At 37.8% G+C, this 20,631-nt stretch overlaps 2 protein-coding genes and 1 long non-coding RNA gene across 3 annotated transcripts; 1 reads left to right on the top strand and 2 right to left on the bottom strand.

Annotated features, from left to right (window-relative positions):
• Positions 1–3: 3 nt before the first annotated feature.
• LOC127520711 (uncharacterized) lies at positions 4–2,792 on the bottom strand. Its single transcript, XR_007932182.1, has 2 exons — positions 2,687–2,792; positions 4–629 (listed from the first exon to the last, which is right to left on the bottom strand). It is a non-coding gene; the product is annotated as an uncharacterized LOC127520711 (long non-coding RNA).
• On the top strand, positions 1,837–12,358 carry LOC127520708 (uncharacterized). Its single transcript, XM_051909146.1, has 5 exons — positions 1,837–2,940; positions 4,203–4,291; positions 6,411–6,498; positions 6,652–9,013; positions 11,371–12,358. Exons 1-5 carry the CDS (start codon positions 2,862–2,864, stop codon positions 11,468–11,470), a joined length of 2,718 nt encoding a protein of 905 aa, XP_051765106.1. The 5' UTR covers positions 1,837–2,861; the 3' UTR covers positions 11,471–12,358.
• Positions 12,346–19,012, bottom strand: wdr77 (WD repeat domain 77). The gene is made up of 10 exons (XM_051909148.1): positions 18,808–19,012; positions 18,237–18,422; positions 16,669–16,810; positions 16,545–16,594; positions 16,367–16,437; positions 16,239–16,293; positions 15,051–15,122; positions 14,859–14,967; positions 14,713–14,781; positions 12,346–12,722 (listed from the first exon to the last, which is right to left on the bottom strand). Exons 1-10 carry the CDS (start codon positions 18,890–18,892, stop codon positions 12,587–12,589), a joined length of 975 nt encoding a protein of 324 aa, XP_051765108.1. The 5' UTR covers positions 18,893–19,012; the 3' UTR covers positions 12,346–12,586.
• Positions 19,013–20,631: the final 1,619 nt, after the last annotated feature.

Here is a 20,631-nt window from a genome sequence, read left to right as displayed (position 1 = left end):
TTCTCTTTCATTGTATCTATCTATCTATCATTCTCTTTCATTGTATCTATGTATCTATCTATCTTTCGTTCTATCAATATATCTATTTATCTATCAATTGTCTGTCTGTATATCTATCTTTCTTTCTTTCTTTGATTTGTTCTTCCTATCTATGTATCTATTTATCTACCCATCTATCTAGATAGTGATGATGTTTCAGTCTTCAGGCCGTGAGGAATCATGGGAACAGAGTCTCTCAGGGTTTCATTGATCACGTGACACACGCGTGAATCGCTGCTAACGCTCCTGGGAATCACAGGAACTCTGAGTGCGTTCGACACATTCTGAACATTCTCGGAAATGAGATCGGCGTGACAACCGCTCGAGGAACAGGACCGACCAGTTTGAATTCTGTTCCCATGCCGACTGGGAATGATGGGATACGCCCCACTCTCTCTGTCCGTCTTCAATCCGGAGATTTATTTCCCATCATTCTAACTGGAATCGATAATTCACAGATTCATCGATTTTTATTCTTCAGCTCTCAAACATGTCAAGCATTAGTATTCTGAGCTCCATCAGGTTCTTCTGACAGACATTAGCAGCCTTTAACGGACTCTGGTGTCTATTCTCAGACTCGTTTAATCGCTCTATAATTAGACATTGGGGTCAAGATGACACATTTAGAACAGCCGTGACTGTTTCAAGACAAGTCAATATTTTAATTCAGTATCGTTTATACAATATGATATTCTTTATTCATTTCAGATTTACTCTCTACCATCAACAAGTCATTTGCAAATGTCATTTCTGCATGAGAAAAAGATCTACTGTTATCTGTTTTCCCCTTCTGCTCAGTTCATGTCCTGATGTGACCTCTGACCTTCTTAAACCGAAGGGATCCTCATTTAACTGCTGATCTCACTCCGACCCGCCTGTCACACTGACCCGATCAATAAAACTAAACTCATTAACTCATTACTGCGGCACATTCACACACTAAACACCACTCTATCAGTAGAAACAATCATTACATTTAGAAATCTTTATCAGTAATATAAAGATTCATCATTTATTCTTTTATATGCATAAATTTATACAGTACCGAATGCCAAATTGTATTTATATATTTTATAGATAATATAATCTATCGGCTATATGATTTGTATTATTTATATGTCGCACTGAATTATAATGCTTTAAAATAATTGTATAAAATAATTATAAATTTACAAAACCATACAATTGAATATTTTTGCATGGATAATAACAACTTTAAATAGAAAGAAAGATCGCACACATTTGCATGCGTAAGATATAATTATGAAATAAAGTCATAATTATAACATGGAAAGTCAATTTCGATGTTTTTCCAATTATGACAGTCTTTCATGTCATAATTTTATGTAAAAGACTTAGTATGTAATATTTATGAGATTTTATGTCATATTTTTGATATGACCAATTTTGTGTTATTTTCCTGATTATAAGTAGGTGAAATTGACTATCTAAAAATGTTAAACTTTTTATCTCATAATTATGACTTTTATGTAATAATTATGACATTTTATGTCATATTTTCACATTTCTATGTCATAATTATGACATGTAAAGTCATAATTTAGATTTTTCAATTTCGACAGTGGTAATTTCAACTATCTCATAATTTTGATAATTATCTCATAATTATGACAAAAATTTATAATTATGACTTATGTTATAATTATGACATTTTATGTCATATTTTAAATTTCTCTGTCATAATTATGACATGGAAAGTCATAATTTAGATTTTTCGATTATGACTTAGTTTGTGATAATTTAGACTTTTATCTCATAATTATGACAAAATTATGTAAAAGACAGTAATAATTGATGTCATTTTTGACTTTTTGTGTCAATTATAACATGGAAAGTCAATATCAATTTTTTCGATTATGACTAATTCATTTTCGTTTGATTTTGACCTTATCTCATAATTTTGACTTTTATGTCATAATTTTATGTAAAAGACTTAGTATGTAATATTTATGACATTTTATGTCATATTTTTGATGTTTTATGTAATAATTATGACAAAGAAAGTGAAATTAGTTTTTTTCCTGATTATAACTTGAGTAGGTGATACTATCTCATAATTTCAACTTTTTATCTCGTAATTATGACCAAAAAAAAGTCATAATTATGACATAGAAAGTCATCATTTAGATTTTTCAATTATGACAGTGATAATTTCGACTATCTCATAATTATGACAAAAGTAGGCTATGTAAAAAACAATAATAATTATGACATTTTGTCATTTTTTACTTTTTGTGTCATAATTATAACATGTTTGACTTCGACTGTTTGTCCTGAAGTTCTGTATCCCGCAGGTGCTTCATAATTTCGACTTTTATCTCATACTTATAAAAGAAAGTATGTAATAATTGTCATAGTTTCTACATTTTGCACTGATACACTTTTACTGTCTTTTATTTTTTGTCATAATTATGTCATAATTAAGATTTTCCAAAGCATGTTGTTGTTATGTGGCTGAAATGGTCTTCCACAGTAAAGAGCTCAGATGATGAAACAGAACAGAGACCGAATTCTCCATGACAACAAATATTTGGGTTTCATTCATCTTAACGGACAGAATCTAATACTGAGTAATACTGAGGGTGTGTGTTCGTGTAGAAGTTTTAAGGTGTGTGTGTGTGTTTACCTGTCTCCAGTGGGCGGGGTGACGGGGCGATTCAACTGCGTGGCCATTTTCTTCTCGTCAGAGCCTCAGAATCAGTGATCGGACTCAAACTCACAGTCAGCTGCTGCTGAAACACTGAAATCATGAAATCACGCTGATGTAAATCAATGCGGATGAAATCACTCTCACTACAATCATGAAGAAAGGACCGCTCCATTTCCTGGGTCGGAAGAATCAATCTCTATACAGCACCAATGTGGAATTCAAGGACATGGGTAAGAGAGATTCACACTCATCTAAAGTATAAATAGATATGATATCAGTTTAAAGTGCTCTTCACGCGACCTTTGCACCTGTCACGGAGCGCGCGCGCGCGAGCACGTCACACTGCGCGATCGTTCCCAAAACACTTTCTTAAAGACACGAATAACAGTTAAAACAGCTCTGGGTTAGTTCGTTTTGGGGGGGAAACGAAGTTAGTAGTAAACACGTATTTTATTCTGACAGAATAACCACATTCAAATACTGTGTTTTGTTTTTTTCGGAGGTCTGTGACCTGATAAATACGTGTAATTAGAAATTATCATCTTTTTGGACATGTGCCATAGTACTACCATGTTTTGGACATATACCATGGTAATGTCATGTTTTTGGACGCGTAGTTTACCGTGTTTTTAGACATACTATAGTACTACCCTGTTTTTGTGCAGATAGGCTACCATAACCTTATACTATGATAGTTTTGGATATGTACAATGGTAAAATCATGTTTATACTTACAAAAATGGTAGTACCATTGTATTTTGGTAGTTTATGGACTATCCTGTGAAAACCAGTAGTACATGAATTTAAGTATCAATGGTATATTTCAAAGTACAATAGTATTACTATGTTTTTTTGTAGCTAACGTAAGGAACACACTTTAGTTTCTTTTTATTTTAAATCAGTCTCAATGCATGAACTAACACATGCATTTTTATTCTTTGTTTAACATTTAATTATATAAAATGATTTGTCACGGCACATTTGTTTCAAAGAAGGAAGATCAGATATCTTAAAAACACAGACGTATGCTGGTGTAAAGCAGGTCAAACTTCCTGTTTGTAATGATTGAGGACAGTCAGGACAGAAGAATCTCTGGTAATTGCATCATTAACACTTTTACAGTCATTAATGAGCAAACTCAGATAACAGAGACACAAAGTTCTCGGGTTCGAATCCTGATCCGACTGATGCACAATAACTAAAATGAACACAATCACTTTATATAAGAAACATCAAACAGGAAAGTGATATTTACCAGTGTTTGTTTTGATTTATAACAATGATGAAAGTAAAAGTGTTTATTGGCTTTTCAAGAATACGTGAAATGAAGAACCAAACACTGACCTTTGACCTGTCATAAATTAAAGTCATGCATATAAACTACTTGTTCTGCTATTTTGGTAGTCACATGGTCTTGAGCAGTGACTTTGAACCACACATGCTGTTAGTTAAACCATGTTAACCAGGTAAATAAGGTGTCTTTGTTTTTCAGCTAACGTGGAGCTGGTGTTGGACTCGGCTGCCATCCCGGAGTCTGGAACTGCCAAAGTGCGCTCACGTCCGACCGTCAAACACTTCACGGTATGTCCCAAAACATCCAAATCACATGATCATTCTCTATCCTGGCAGTAAAGCGACACCGATTTTATTTTAGCATCAAAGAATAGACAGAAAACTGAATTTAACCAGTTTTTAGGATCACTTACAAAAAGTATTATAGCATTACCATGTTTATTGTACTATGGTAACACCAAGGTACTTGGTACATGTACAATAATGTTTTTTTTTAAGTAAATGTCCGAAAAACAGGGTAAAACCATGTTACACTTTTGTAGTTCCACCACAGTACTTTTACTTTTAAAGCAAATTTGTATAGTTGGGATCACGTACAAAATAGTATTACCGTGTCTTTTTTGACATGTACTATGGTAATACCATGGTCTCCAATGTACTTGGTACATGTCCAAAAACACAGGGTATAATGATGGTATATGTCCAAAAAATTGGGTAAAACAATTGTACATGTCTGAAAAACAGGGTAAAATGATGGTATGTCTAAAAAAAACAGGGAAAAACCATGGTACACTTTACCAAAGTATCACTGTACCATAGTACAACTGTAAGCAAATTTGTAGCATTGGGGTCACTTGCAAAATAGTACTACAGGTTTTTTTTTTTACATTTACTATGGTAATCCCATGTTTTTGCACATGGTACGATAGTCATATCGTGGATTTACATGGTACCATGGTATTATGATGTTTTTGTACATGTAGAATGGTAGTGGCCTTTTTTGGAAATGTACTGTGGTAATAACATGGCATTTTTAAAGCACCATGTAAATTCTATGGTATATAAAAATGATAATCAGATATACCGTGGGTATATATCAATCACTGACATGCAATCTGAACGTGTTTTGGTACATCACCACTATAGTCTTTTTGGAATATTTTTGCGTATGATTCTCTTTCATTGAGAGAAATGTGCTGAAATCGACCTGGTACACACATTGCTAAAGACACACCTTGAGCTTCAGGACAAACACACCCTTCAGCACATACGCACACTTTCACTCTGACAGAACACAGCAAACACACACGGCAGTTGTGTGTTTGTATCACCCTGGTGATGACCAAATCACAGTAAACATGCTCAGATTGTGTCAGTAATTGATCATCGGAGCGTGTTGGGACTCGAGCCATTCGCTCATTCACTTCATGAGATCAGAATCCTGATGATTCAGCTGTTCCGACACTCTCATGTCAGTTTCTTGTGCCGATGCGGGTTTTAGCCGGACGAGTTTTCCAAACCTGCAGGTGCTGTTTTGAATACACACATTTTGTTTGTGTTCAGCAGAGATCTGGCAGACGTACACACAAATTCACACAAGCTACAGCAACTAGGAGCATTTGCCATTGCAAGCATCACTTTTATTATGGCTCATACTTTATGAACAAATCTCAAATATTAAGTAGTCAAGTTAAGTGCATGCATCGTCCTGCATTTTTCAAGCGAGTTGCTTTAGATGATTGATTTGAGGCCTTAGTCATTTTGGTTTGGTTGTGGTTTTTTGTTTTTGTGATTCTCCCATAAAGACAGCAAAACCTGAAACAAAAACATTACACATTTAAGGGGTGTGTCCCTTATTGCATGTCAATGAACTGAAGGGACAAGAATGAAAGTTATTTTTATAGTTATCTGTCTGAAGGTGTCTGTAGAGAAAGACTATCAAGCTATTTCTGAATTACGTTTTCGGATACAGTTCCATTTTATACAGAAATCACATTGAGTGCACTCAGTTTAGCAACCTCCCGGAACATTCCCACAATGTTTTCATAACAGTCATTCACATTATGGGGTGTTGGTGAGGAGTGTCCAAGAATCTGAAGCATTATCTCACCCAGAGTGTGAGTATGAAATCGGGATGGGTTCTACAGTTTCTCAACTGTTTATGCATGAGAAAGACAGACAAGGAAAGAAAGAGCCAAGTCAAGAGAAAGGATCCATGTCCTTCAACGTCATAAGCTCTTTGAATAGTTTAGTTAATGGGAAACTGGTTGGTTTAGTGCCTATAAATTCAAACTCTGACTCAGTGGCTCCTACAATGAAAGGTGTGTTGCTGCTATGGACTCCCTTACCTTCTAGCAGTCTCCTTCAGTCAGGATGTTGCTGACAAATGTTTTTCTTTAAATCCCAGTCGTCTGAGAGCGTGCACAGCTTTGCGGTACCAACTCCCAAGGTGCCGATTCTTCCACCCATCAACGAACCCAAGATAAACGGTACAGGTGAGATCACAACACAGAACTCAACAAACATGATGATCAGGAATAGTTGACTTCTTGGATAAGTGTCACTTGAACATTAAGATGGGAATAGGAGCAAGTAAATCATTTTCTCAACATACTTGAGGTGTTTTAATGAACCTTGTCTTTTTGTAGGAAGTACCACAAACCTCCCGAATGGAAGAATGCTTTCCGTCCCCGACATATTCGAGGGAGAAATACTTATACCTCCTCCACCCAGCTCCGCCCCTCCACCCCCTCCGTCCTCTTCAGCCCCACCTCCTCCATCATTCATCCCTCTCCCACCACAGTTCTTTGATGAAACAGACCCTCCTGTAAACCATGCAAGCCTGCAGCCCCCTCCAATGGCACCCCCAAAACCTCCATCAGTTACCAGATCTGAGTACAGTTCAGATTTGAACCTAGCCTCCCTCAAACCTCCTCCAATGGCTCCTCCAAAACCTCCATCTGAAACATCCAGCTTCAAAGGTTCCCTCTCCAGCCTGGAGGTCCAAGAAATCCCAGAATGCCCTAAATTCACCCCACCGCCACCCCCTGGGGTGAAAGCGCCACCCGTTCTTGCTAAATCTTCGAAAGCGGCGCCTCAAAAACCCATCCGCTTGTCCTCCATGTCAAATCTGGAGATCCTGTCCCAAACGCCAGTGCCACCTGTTGCTTCTAACCCAACACCATCTAGCTTCAACCCCCAGAACACAGCCAAACTCTACAACATACAGAAGAGCACATTACTTGGCGGACAGACGGACAAGGAAAAGGGAAGCCAGTCCATTCTACTGCTGGAAGATTCTGCTGGAAACACAGTTGGTGTTGTCAATGGGAATAGTGGGAAAAATGGTGGATCTCTCCAACCAGCCCAATCAGGGGTGCCTCCAACCAAACCAGCCCGTCGGAACAGCTCCGCCACTCAGCTAAAGGATGACCAGCCAGACATGGCACAAGTGCCTAGTGAACCAGCCAAGGTCGAGGCTAAAATCAATCCTGAGCCTGTCACAGTACAAAACATCCCCACTGAGATACCAACTCCCAACAGATTCTCACCCAAAATAGAGAAGAAAATACCTGATGTTAGGCAGGTCATGCAGGAGTCCCCTGGCAGGTCTCGCAGGTACAGCCCGGTCATGAACCACCGACAGCTCAACACACGGGTAGTAGATGGCGCAGTGAAGAAAGAGACATCACCATTCGCCCTGCTGATGGCTGCAAAGGAAAGAGAAAAGCAGAGAACTGCTTTATCCCAACAGAACAGCAACTCCACAGAGCCAGTCAATTCTGTGATCCAACCTAGTGTAGACAAACCAAACTCCTTTACTGTCACTCCTCGAGAGCCAACACCAGACAGTCCCAATGCACAACTAAAGTCAACCACAAACGTTCAACCACTCACCAAAGCAGAGGTGTCCTACTCAAAGCCAGAGCTAAGTTCAACTCCTCAACAAAGCAGCCCAATGAACAGCTCCATTGGCGGTCTGAGTGTCCCTGTTAGAGATGTGGAAAGCGGAGAAGGCTTGACCTTCATTCCACCACCTCCTGAATTTGCCAACTCCGACCCTGAGGATGAACCTCCCATTCCCCCACCAAGTCACCCCGCTCCTGCTCCCCCTGTGAAAACTGCCCCTCAACCTTCTAAAACCTTACCTGCAACACCTGCTTCAATCATTAACTGCTCCCCACCAAGCCACCCTGCTCCTGCCCCTCCACCTGCCAAACCCTTCGTACCTGCTACAATATCCAACTGCCCCCCACCAAGTCACCCCGCTCCTGCTGCCCCTGTAAAAACTGCTTCTCCTCCTAGAAAACACTTCTTACCTACTCAGATCACCAACTACCCCCCGCCAAGTCACCCTGCTCCTGCTGCCCCTGTAAAAACTGCTTCTCCTCCTAGTAAACCCTTCTTACCTACTCAGATCACCAACTACCCCCCGCCAAGTCACCCTGCTCCTGCTGCCCCTGTGAAAACTGCTCCTCCACCTGTTAAACACTTCGTACCTGCTCCAATATTCAACAGCGCCCCACCAAGTCACTCTGCTCTTGCTCCTCCACCTGCCAAACCCTCCCCACCTGCTACACCTCCTCCTGTAACCAATGGCCCCCTCGTTTCTCCCAAACCTAAACCACCCACCTATCCTCCTAAGGCCCCAGGCCCTCCACCAAACCTCCAGCAACAATCCAAACCAGTTCAAACAAAACCCACCCAACCCCCTGCACAGGCACCTCTATCTGTCTCTGCTAGCCAGGCAACACTTCTCAGTATCTTGCAGAAGAAGATGCTGGAGATGGACCCCAAGTTCTCAGCTGTCAAGGAGGTGGAGTCCAACAGAGATGACTGGAACTCTCCACTGTCTGATGACGAGGCCACGTCGCCACCTGCCGCACCCAATATGAAAATCCGAAGTGCAACCCTGCCAGCGCAATCACATGGACTGGACATGAAGGAGCTGGAAAGCAAAGCAGCCAAAAAAGCTCAAGATTTAGCCACTTCAGCTAAATCCAAAAACAGGTAAAGTTGCAACCCATTTTACTTCTGTAATGACTTATTTTTGAGTGAAACATGACATTAAGAGAGGAAAAAATGTCAAGCAGGAAAAGATTGGATAGTTAAGTGTCTCAATATGACAGGTGATTGAAAAATAAGAGGGATAATGATGTCTGTTTCCACTGCAGTGTAATAAAAGATAAAGGTTTAAAATAATTCGCACTGTAAGGATTAAAGTCACAACTGGGAGAGATTAAGTTGCATTTACAAGAAATAAAGTGGCAGTTACCTTTTTTACTCTGAGGCGGAAACAGGCTTCCATAGGAGATTTCTGTCAGATTATGTTCAGAAAGATTACGTAAAAATTTTTCTTTGGAATAGCATTCTCAATGGTTCAGTCATCACAGTTCACACCTCCCTGATAACACGTGCACATAGCTGAGATGTCTATTTGATGTGTGTGTTTTCAGCTGAAAGATAAACAGACTGCTCAGATATTCTCTCTGATACTAGAGCAACATTCAACAATTGTTTCCATGAAATATATAACTATTTGGATGCTTAGATCAAGTACTTACAATCCAGCTGATGGCCACAAAAATCTTTTGTAATATTGAGAAATTACTGGTCAAAGTAGAATCAAAAGGCAAAGACAATTACTTGAAGTTCAGATACTTGAAGAGGTTCTATTATGCTTTTTGTCCATGTTCATCTGTCTTTAGTGTGTAATGTTGCTGTTTGAGCATGAAAAAGTCCCTCCAGTGGGAGTTCTTCTCTATATCAGTGTCACTGTTTCTGAACTCCCTAAAACTCCTCCATTGAGTTTTCTTCCGGGAACGAACATGTTACAGTATTCTTCATCTAAATAATTCATACGCAGAATAAAGGGGCGGGGCCTGGTTGAGTTAGTTACTAGTGTGTTGAAACTGGCAGTTATGGTAAGGGGCGGGACATTTCCCAAACGCGCTCGAAGCACTTGACCAATCACAACGCACTGCTCCAGCCGACCAATCAGAGCACATTGAGCTTTTCAGAAGGAGGGGCTTCATAGAGACAGGAACTAAACAGAGCGTTACTGACAGACTCGGAAGAGAGGAACTGAACAATGGAGAATATGAGGAAAAAAATCAAAATTCAAGCATTAAAACCTGTTCTAGTAGAGCCCAAAAACAAGGTCCTCTTTAAAGTAACATGCTAAATCATGCTAACAACATGTTAAAACAAGCTAGCAGCATGTTAATTCATTCTAACAACTAGAGATGCACAGATTTATTGGTATCGGTTGATAGAAGCAAATTTATTTAAAAGTTTAAAAACAGCCGATAGTCAGGGCAGATATATCCTGTCAATCAAAAGAGGGCAAGAAAATGCACTGAATTTGTGCTTTGTGTAAAGAAAATGCTAAGAAACCAGTTTGATGTTCAATATTAATAGTAATTATATGAATTGATAACATTCAGAAAGTTAAGAAATATTAATCTTCAGAATTTAGTAATTTGAGTAATGTGTTTGTTTGTAACTGATACCAGTTACTCTGAAACAAGTTGATGAAATGGAGAGAATAAAGTTTTTATTTGCATTATTTTCAAAACATAATTAAAAATATAATGATTAATTATTATAATGAAATTATCAATCATTTAAAAGAAGGTATAAAATGCAGAACCCCAAAACTATCGTTATCGGCAGATATCACTGAATATTCGGCTATCGGTATGTCTACTAACAACATGTTAAAACATGCTAACAGTGTATTAAAACAAGCTAATAACATGCTAAATAATGCAAGCAACATGCTAATTAATGCTAACATCTTAAATCGTGCTAGCAACATGCTAATTCATGCTTGCTATGTGCAAAGACTATAGAATAACACAAGACGTGTCACTCGTATTGTTTTGAATGGGAGAAAGTGCAACACGCAATATGGCTAAATAAAAGGCCAGTCGCTGATTGGTAAAGTCATCGCGTCACTGCAGCGGCCATTAGAAGCTCCGGTTCCAATAGAAACAGTCAGACGCGTGAGACGCGCACTTAGGACTACGCAGCCTGACTGATCCAGCCTGAAAAATACCTTTTTTTTGTCATGATTCAAGCGTTTAGAAACAAAATTTATGAGACAGTTGCTGTCAGATTTCATTGGCGATTTAAAATATGAAATTTAATCGAAATCTTGGCAAACAGCTTCGGAGAATTTGATGTTTCCCCATTCAAAGAGATAGGAGCTGCACTTGCATGACCGAGAGGCATTTCTAAGATGGCCGCTGAGTGAAAAGGGGACTTTGCTATGTGTTAAAACATGCTAACATGTTCACTCTTATAAAGAAGTGTTTACATAAGATATGTACTGAAAAATAATGGCACTCTTCTTTATCCTTCAGTAACGGATCATCAGCTAAACAGCAGTTTGGAATGACGTTCACCGTGAGACCAGGAACCAAACAGCCAATAACACCCGTGATCAAAGATGGTTCGTCCTGATCCGGAGAACATTATCAACTAGAATTATTCCAGAGACGTGCCTTACCTGTACACCTCCCTGGCAGATTTTGCACCCCGTCTGAAGCTTTATTACTGCTGCTGCCGAAGTATTACTGTAACTTTCTACGGTGTTTCGACCGCAGCTCCATCACGGACTTCCTAGAGCTGCTAAAATCACTCATATGGAGCAACTGTGCCTGTATATGCGACGTGGACAACACAGACTCACAATATTTGACATTTTAATGACATAATTTTTAATTTAATCCATTCAAATCATTTGATGTCCTAATCGTTGTTTTTATCATTGGACGTTTCTTTTCATGCTAAAAATTAGGAACACCAGTTCTTAATTGTGACGTCTAAATAACATTTAGGAACGTCTTTAATAATCATTAATGTACAAAATTTCCCTATAGCTCTCGATACGAGAGCTTCCTCCAGTGGTGCTGGATTTTTTTCCAGGTCAAAACATGATGTATTTTGTAAACTATTTTCTGAAAGTATAAACTAAGCCTTAAGATGTATATGTAAATGCTATAGATAATGCGTGTGAAGCCTTGAACACTTTACTGATGGCCTTTCTCAATGAAGAATACTGCTTTTTCTGAATCTGAAGCCTGAATCAAAGAAAAAAAATGAAGCACACTTCGTTTTTGTATGAAGATACTGGACGAAAATAAGCTGTAAATAAGACATTTTTTGGGAAATCTCACACATCTTTAAAAGGTCAATAATTGTGCTTTATTAATCAACGAAATTATGTGTATGACTGTTTATGTGAGATTGTTATTTTGGACATTTAACAATTTGTTACACCTAAAGGGAAAAATATAACCGCAATATTCTTTAATAAAAACATGCGAGAGCAAAAATAGATGAACGAAACTTTATTGAACAGTGAAAGTTTTTTTTCTGAAGGTGTGAAATGTTTGTTTGCTCAAATATGAGGAAAAAACAGCATAATCAAAACAGTCAGCATTCACACCCATTTCTGTTATTAAAAATACATGTTCTGCTTACTGAAACACATGAATCATCACAGATAAGCGTACTTGATGGAGACAGAGCAACAGAGATGGGAGTGAAAGGGTGCGTGTGGTTTCCCATGATGCTCTAGGGCGCAGGGGTTTGCTGGCCCACGCTGTGGTGCAGCACCTGATGGTCCCAGCCCACGCTGGTCAACACGGCCGAGCCGCCCGGGACCCAACACACACCGCGCACGAAGTCCTGGTGCCGCCGGTCCCTGAAACTGAACACGGACGACGCCACAGACTCAGAGCCACTCTCATATAAACACACAGCGCTTAAACACACAGTACCGCGGTACAGATGTGCACCATGATGATGTCATGTTCTCTTGTTTTGACTCATCTCATGTTTTATGCTGCTTTCACATGCTCTCAGAATTAACGTAAATACAAGTTTCCAAGGTAAAAATTGCACATGAATGCTATCTCGAAACTTGAATGCGATGAGCTCATAATCACGACTTCAGAATTGGGAATTATCAAATTTCCGATAACAGCATTAAACTTGTACCATAGAGATAATGTGAACGATGATATTCTTTCAAATATCTAAGAGTACATGAATATGAGTGCAAAATTTAATTGTTTTAACAAATTGTACAACTACATTCATCAATAATATGACATGTATTATTATTTAATATATATACTTAAATAATAATATAGATATTATATTACTATATATTAATTTAAATATAAATATATATATATATATATATATATATATATATACACACACAAATGTAAATGATTCAAATCATTATATAAATATAAGTATGTAAATGTAGTGTATATTTATTTTAATCTTACTACAATCATATATATATATATATATATATATTAAATCATCTAAATTAATTTTGTTAATAATTACAACATTCAATCAATAATTAAATATATATTATATTATCAATGAATTTATATCAAATTATACAACAGTATAATTAATATAATACTTATGTATAATAATAAAATAACAATAAATAAAATTATATATGATATTGTATATATAATTGTAATTAATATAACATATCAATTTACATTGATATGTATATATTTTTCATTCATTTAAATTATCTAATTATATATACACACACACACATATGTGTGTGTGTGTGTGTGTGATTATTAAATAATATAAATTTCATATTATTTTATTACATTCAATCAATAACATGCAAATATATTTATATGAATACATTTATTATATCAAATTATATTATATATACATGTAATTATAATATAATAAATAATAAATAACTAAAATAATTAGTATTTATTATATTGATACTCTATATAATATAATCATTATGTAATATACACATATTAATGTAAATTCATATTATATCACTATATATTAATTTAAATATATATTATTTATACATATATATACACATATACATACACAATTAATTTGCATGTAATTTACTAAAATCAATTATATAAATATGTACATTTAAATTCATTTCATATTCATTATTTTATTACAATATTCAATCAATATTTAAATATATATTTATATTATCAATAATATATCAACTTATGTTATATATAATTATAATTATGTATAATAAAATTATAACAATAAATAATATTATATATATATATATATATATATATATATATATATATATATATATATACACACACGATATTGTATATACAATTATAACATAATACAAATTTATATTGATTTGTATACATTTTTCATTATTTTAAATTATCTAATAATCTATATATGTATAAAGTTATTAAATATTAATTAACTTCATATTATTATTTTATTACATTTAATTAATAATATTCATATTTTATATAATAAATAATAAATTAAATATTAAATAAATTTATACTTATATCAAATTATATTATATATGTAATTATAATGAATATTATATATAACAATAATTAACTAAAATAAATATATATTTAATATTTATTATATTGATACTGTATATAATATATAAATTGATATTTATTATATTTTTCATAATTTTTCATTATATACACACACATATACATACATGCATACATATAAGATTAATAAATAATATAAATTAATTTCATATCAAACATTTTATCATTTGGTGTTTAAACCACAAAAACTGCTTTCATGTCGGTTTCATGTACTTCGGGGTGTGTGGATTTCCTGTCCTCTCATTGGCCGATCCAGGACAGCCAATGAGGAGAGAGGTGTGTGTCAATACTCACATTTCTCTGAGCTCTGCAGTAACCACGGCAACGGAGCAATCATCACTGATAGAGGCCAGAAGAGGTGCACTGCAAACACAGCCCATAATAATCACGTCACACTAGATTCTCTCATCTCACGGTAGTGTGTTTGTCATGTGACGCACCTGTCTGAGGAGAAGGCCAGTCTGGAGACCCTGCGGCTGTGAGCGTGTGTCGTCCGCACGGCGTCTGACGTCTGCAGATCTCTCAGAGTCACACGGCCCAGTTCATCACCTGACGGCACAAACATCAGCTACATCAACACCACGGCATCACGGGACAGACAGGGCAGTGCATGCTGGGAAATCAAGCTGTACCGTATGCGATGGTGCTGCTCTGATGAGGGTGCCAGACGACGGCGGTGGGACTGCAGCTGGGAGAGACCACGTCTGAAACACACAGGAAGTTACACACTCTCTGACAGGAAGTGACAGAAGAATCTCTATAAATCAGAGTTATGAAAGACAAGCTGATCAAAAACACTCCGGTGTGTGTGTGTGTGTGTGTCAGTGTGTGTGTGTGTCAGTGTGTGTGCGAGTGTTTGAGTGTGTGTCAGTGTGTGTGTGTTTGTGTGTGAGTGTGTTTCAGTGTGCGAGTGTGTGTGTTTGTGTGTCAGTGTTGTTGTTTGTGTGAGTGTGCAAGTGTGTGTGAGTGTGTTAGTGTGCGTGTTTGTGTGTGTCAGTGTTGTGTGAGTATGTGTTTGTGTGCGAGTGTGTTTGTGTCAGTGTGTGCGCAAGCGTGTGTTTGTCAGTGTGTTTGTGTGCGAGTGTGTGTGTGCGAGTGTGTGTGTGTGCAATGTGTGAGAGTGTGTTTGTGTCAGTGTGTTTGTGTTTGTGTGAGAGTGTGTGTGTGCAAGCGTGTGTGTCAGTGTGTGTGTGTGTGCGAGTGTGTGTGTGCCAGTGTGTTTGTGTGTCAGTGTGTGTGCGAGTGTGTGTGTCAGTGTGTGTGTGCCAGTGTGTTTGTGTGTGTGTCAGTGTGTGTGCGAGAGTGTGTGTGCCAGTGTGTTTGTGTGTGTGTCAGTGTGTGTGTCAGTGTGTGTGTCAGTGTGTGCGAGTGTGCGTGTGCCAGTGTGTTTGTGTGTGTGTGTCAGTGTGTGTGCGAGTGTGTGTGTCAGTGTGTGCGCGAGTGTGTGCGCGAGTGTGTGTGCCAGTGTGTTTGTGTGTGTGTCAGTGTGTGCGAGAGTGTGTGCCAGTGTGTTTGTGTGTGTGTCAGTGTGTGCGAGTGTGTGTGTGTCAGTGTGTGCGCCAGTGTGTGCGAGTGTGTGTGTGCCAGTGTGTTTGTGTGTGTGTCAGTGTGTGTGCGAGTGTGTGTGTGTGTCAGTGTGTGCGAGTGTGTGTGTGCCAGTGTGTTTGTGTGTGTGCAAGTGTGTGTGTGTGCGAGTGTGTGTATCAGTGTGTGTGTGTGTATATGTCACTGTGTGTGTCAGTGTATTTGTGTGCGAGTGTGTGTTTGCGTGAGTGTGTGTCAGTGTTGTTGTGTGCATGTCAGTGTGTGTGTGTGTTTACCGAGGCGAGAGGCAGGTTTGGCTTTCCGTCTGTCCCACAACAGCAGTCGTCCGTCCTGCAGGAGAGTGTGAGAGAGTTACACACTCAAACACACACGTGTGTGTGTGTGTGTGTGTGATGACACTGACCTGAGCACATGACAGGAAGAGAGACTCGTCTGCAGGAGAACACGACACACCGCTGACCGGCAGAGAGTGAGCTGAGAGATGATCATCATACAGATCATTTATAGACACGAGTTAGACTGTTGCTTTAAATAAATGTATATATATGTTATATATGTTATGTCACTTCCTGTTTGCTCACCTGTATACGAGCTGATGACGCTCTCCTGGTTCAGATCCCACACTTTGATCCTGAAATCAGAGACGGACAGTCAGAGAGTGATTGACAGTCGTCAAGACAACGGTCCATGAACACACAGACTCACCTGCAGTCCGCGCTGCAGCTGACGGCGTGACGCGCGCCCGCGCACACACTCACGCCCGTCACCGCGTCATCGTGCTCGTGCGCACTAAAGCGGTTCACCAGCAGACGCTCGTCCTCCGCCAGCTCCCATAATTCCACCGAACCTGCGGCACAAACACACATTACCATTCAAACATCAGATGATACATGTTCAAAAACATTAACAGCATGATTTATTTCTCAAAGAGCGCAATATTACTGTAGTAGAAAACACTATTACTGTTGAACATCTGCAAAAAAAACATGGTATTACCATGGTCCAAAAACTAAGATAAAACCACAGTATATGTAAAAATTAACTTAATACTATAATAAAAAATAGATATTAATGTGGTAAATGTCAATGAGCACAATGTTACTATGGTAGATCTCTAAAAATGAAATATTGTTGAGCGTGTCCAAAAATACATGGTATTACCATGGTACAAGTTCAAAAACTAAAAAAAAAAAACCAGTATACGCCCAAAAACATATTAATACCATGGTAAAAGTCTGATAAACATAGTATTTCCACTGTTACATTTTAAAAAAGTACAATATTACTATGGTAGATCTCTAAAAATTAAATATTGTTGAACATGTTCAAAAAAAAAAAAAAAAAAAAAAAAAAAAAAAAGGTATGGTATTACCATAGTATAAGTCCAAAAACTAAGATAAAACCGCAGTATGTACCCAAAAACTTATTAATACCATGGTAAAAGTCTGATAAACATAGTAATAGCATGATTTCCTCATCAAAAAGCACAATATTAATATAGTAGATGTTTAAAAACTAAATATTATTGTTGAGCATGTCCAAAAATATATGGTATTACCATGGTACCAGTCCAAAAACTAAGATAAAACTGCAGTATATGCCCAAAAACATATTAACACCATGGTAAAAGTCTGATACGTAGTATTATTATTACCATGGTATATGTCAAAAAGCACAATATTAATATAGTAGATCTCTAAAAACTAAATATTATTGTTGAGCATGTTTAAAAATACACGGTATTACCATGGTACAAGTCCAAAAACTAAGATAAAACCGCAGTATATGCCCAAAAACATATTAATACCATGGTAAAAGTCTGATAAACATAGTATTATTACCATGGTACATGCCAAAGAGCACAATATTACTATGGTAGATCTCTAAAAATGAAATAATATTGATGAGCGTGTCCAAAAATACATGGTATTACCATGGTACAAGTCCAAAAACTAAGATAAAACCGTAGTATATGCCCAAAAACATATTAATACCATGGTAAAATCTGATAAACATAGTATTATTACCATGACACATGTCAAAAAGCACAATATTGCTATGGTTGATCTAAAAAACAACATAATATTATTATAAATGGAGCCATTCCAATAGGGTCCATCTTCAAAAAACATGATATTACCATGGCACCATATTTTAAAAAGTCAGAACCATATAAATACTGTTTGTACCATGGTATTACCAACTGATAGCATCGCTGTACCACCCGCTACACGTCCATAAACACAGTAATACCGTGATCAAGTGTGTTTTACCCGCGTCTGACGCCAGGAGCAGCGCGCGCTCTGAGATCCATCTCGCGTCCGTGACTCCAGCTTCAGTCTGAACGCCCGCCTTACAGAAGCCCTCGCTGGGGGCCAGTTTGGGGTCACTGTACACCCACACGGAGCCCTGCCAGCTGCGACCCGACAGACTGGACGCTCCCAGCAGCAGCGCGCCGTCTGACACACAACAACAACAACAACAACAGTAAATTTACGACTGAGAAATAATCACATGACCTGCAGCGTGCATGAGTAGAAGCACAATAAATGTAATAATAATTAATAATAATAAATATATCCAAAATATTAAAAAAATAAATATACAATACACACTGAATATACATTATCGATAAATTTAAATATATATTTGCAGTGTAATTAAATATACTTGAGACATTTGTTGCAGCAAAATAAAATAATCGCCGTTGCAGTTCAGTAATAATAAAAGTAATTAAGAATAAATTGATATATTTACATTATATTGTTCTATTTAAATTCCTATACTGAAAGCATTTCATGCACATGGGTTTATTTCGTGAGAGACGATGGTTTTTCATCTGACCTGTTCTGTAATCGACCGCGTCCAGGTGTCTCTCCATACACGCCGGAGCGTTTACCGGAATATTCCAGCGGTTCTCTTTAATCATTGTGATTTCTGGTTATTGTTAATATCACACTGAACTCCTGCGATCTCCCGCAATGAATGAAAACGACACGCGCGTGTGCAGCACTTCCGCTTCCAGCGCCGGACACTTCAAAATAAAAGCTGAGAAACTGAAACAATCTTCAAAATAAGAGCCGCGAAAATAAATGGAATTCAAACCACTATGTGATATGTGGTATTAAAAATATACGATATAAAAGACTCTATGTAATTTTTTATCTTATGTTTATGATTAAAAAAATAAGAAACATAAAATATCAAATGTTTTCTACTCTCATCTTTCTCCTCTAGATGTCGCGCTAGCGCCAGTTTTGACCTTTAAGACTCATCTTGATAGGAAAAAAAAAATGAGATGTCAGGAAAATGTATTTTAGTGCTTTGTGTACATCCGAGAAACTTTATGTTCGCTCGCAAAAGTTTTGCGTTCCTTCAAAAACGTTTGCGTTCACCGGAGAAACGTTGCGTTCGCTCACAAAACTGATTTGAGGTGGGAGGAAAACTATTTCAGTGCTTTTGCGAACGGAATACGCAATACTCTTTGAAATATAATTTTTCCTTAAACCTAATGTAGATGTATTTATGTAGTTTTCATTTCACAACATATTAGACACTATGTCAATAATGAACTTTGTCTTAGGCTTATTACAAAATAAATCTATGATAAATGTGCTCATGGTTCATGTTCAAAGTCCTTCCTGGGTTTCAACACAACCTTTAAGTCAATAAAACATCATAAACACTATGAAAATAGACTTTTTTCAATTATAAAACACGCAATTATAAAACAAAACAAGTCATTGTGCATCTCTAAATACAAAACATTCCAGAGGTGTTTAAGTCCACAGTTTGTATGTTATGTAATCAGAGACGCTCTGAAACGTCCATTCGGTGGACCAGACCCACTCAGACCTGGTCTTTGGTGATCATTCCTCCTGCAGGACAGGTCCAGAGGGTCTTTAGGAGGCGTGTATCCGGTTAGCAGAGCTTCTGAGCGTGACTTCAGAGAGCTTGAGTTTGTCCTGTTGGGTCATCATAGAGCTCAGCTCCAGATCATCGGAGGTGAAGGTTTGAAAAATCAGATCCAGCAGCCATAAAACTGACCCCAAGACAGCCAGGACTGACCCCACCAGATAGACCTTAAGCAAACCACGGCTCGGCTTCTGGCTGAACATCTCTCTGATGAAAGGAACAAGTTCCCTCACAGTCTCCATGATGTCCAGATCCGATCTGTTCAGAGAACACAGTTCAGTTCTTCATCATGAAACATCTGCTGATCAATATGAGTGTGCTCACCTGCTGAAGTCTCTGCGCTCGGCTGAATGAGACTGGAACTCTGTTATCCGTCCTATATACAGCCGATCCAGACTGAGTCCGCCCACAGAGACGTGAGGAACATGATCAGCTGACCACACACACTTCCACACGTTCACTGTGTTTGGGACAAGACTGCTTTATCTGATTCAATGAGACCACTGGGTCACGTATTCAGCTCTATTCTATTCTATTCTAGTCTTGGTTGAGCAATATTAAAGAAGGAAAGGTAACATCCCATAATACCCTAGCAACCATCTATAATATCCTAGCACCTATCCATAAAACCCTAGAAACGCCCCGGCAACCACTCAAAACACTTTAGTAACCACATAGAACACCCTAGCAACCACTCATAATACCCTAGAAACACCCTGGCAACCACCCTGATCACTTAAGTTTAATGAGACT

The sequence above is a fragment of the Ctenopharyngodon idella genome, chromosome 10 (assembly GCF_019924925.1).
Source record: "Ctenopharyngodon idella isolate HZGC_01 chromosome 10, HZGC01, whole genome shotgun sequence".
NCBI classification, from domain to species: domain Eukaryota; kingdom Metazoa; phylum Chordata; class Actinopteri; order Cypriniformes; family Xenocyprididae; genus Ctenopharyngodon; species Ctenopharyngodon idella.
The sequence above is the reverse complement of the archived record's forward strand: the minus strand, read 5'-3'. Positions and strand labels throughout refer to the sequence as shown.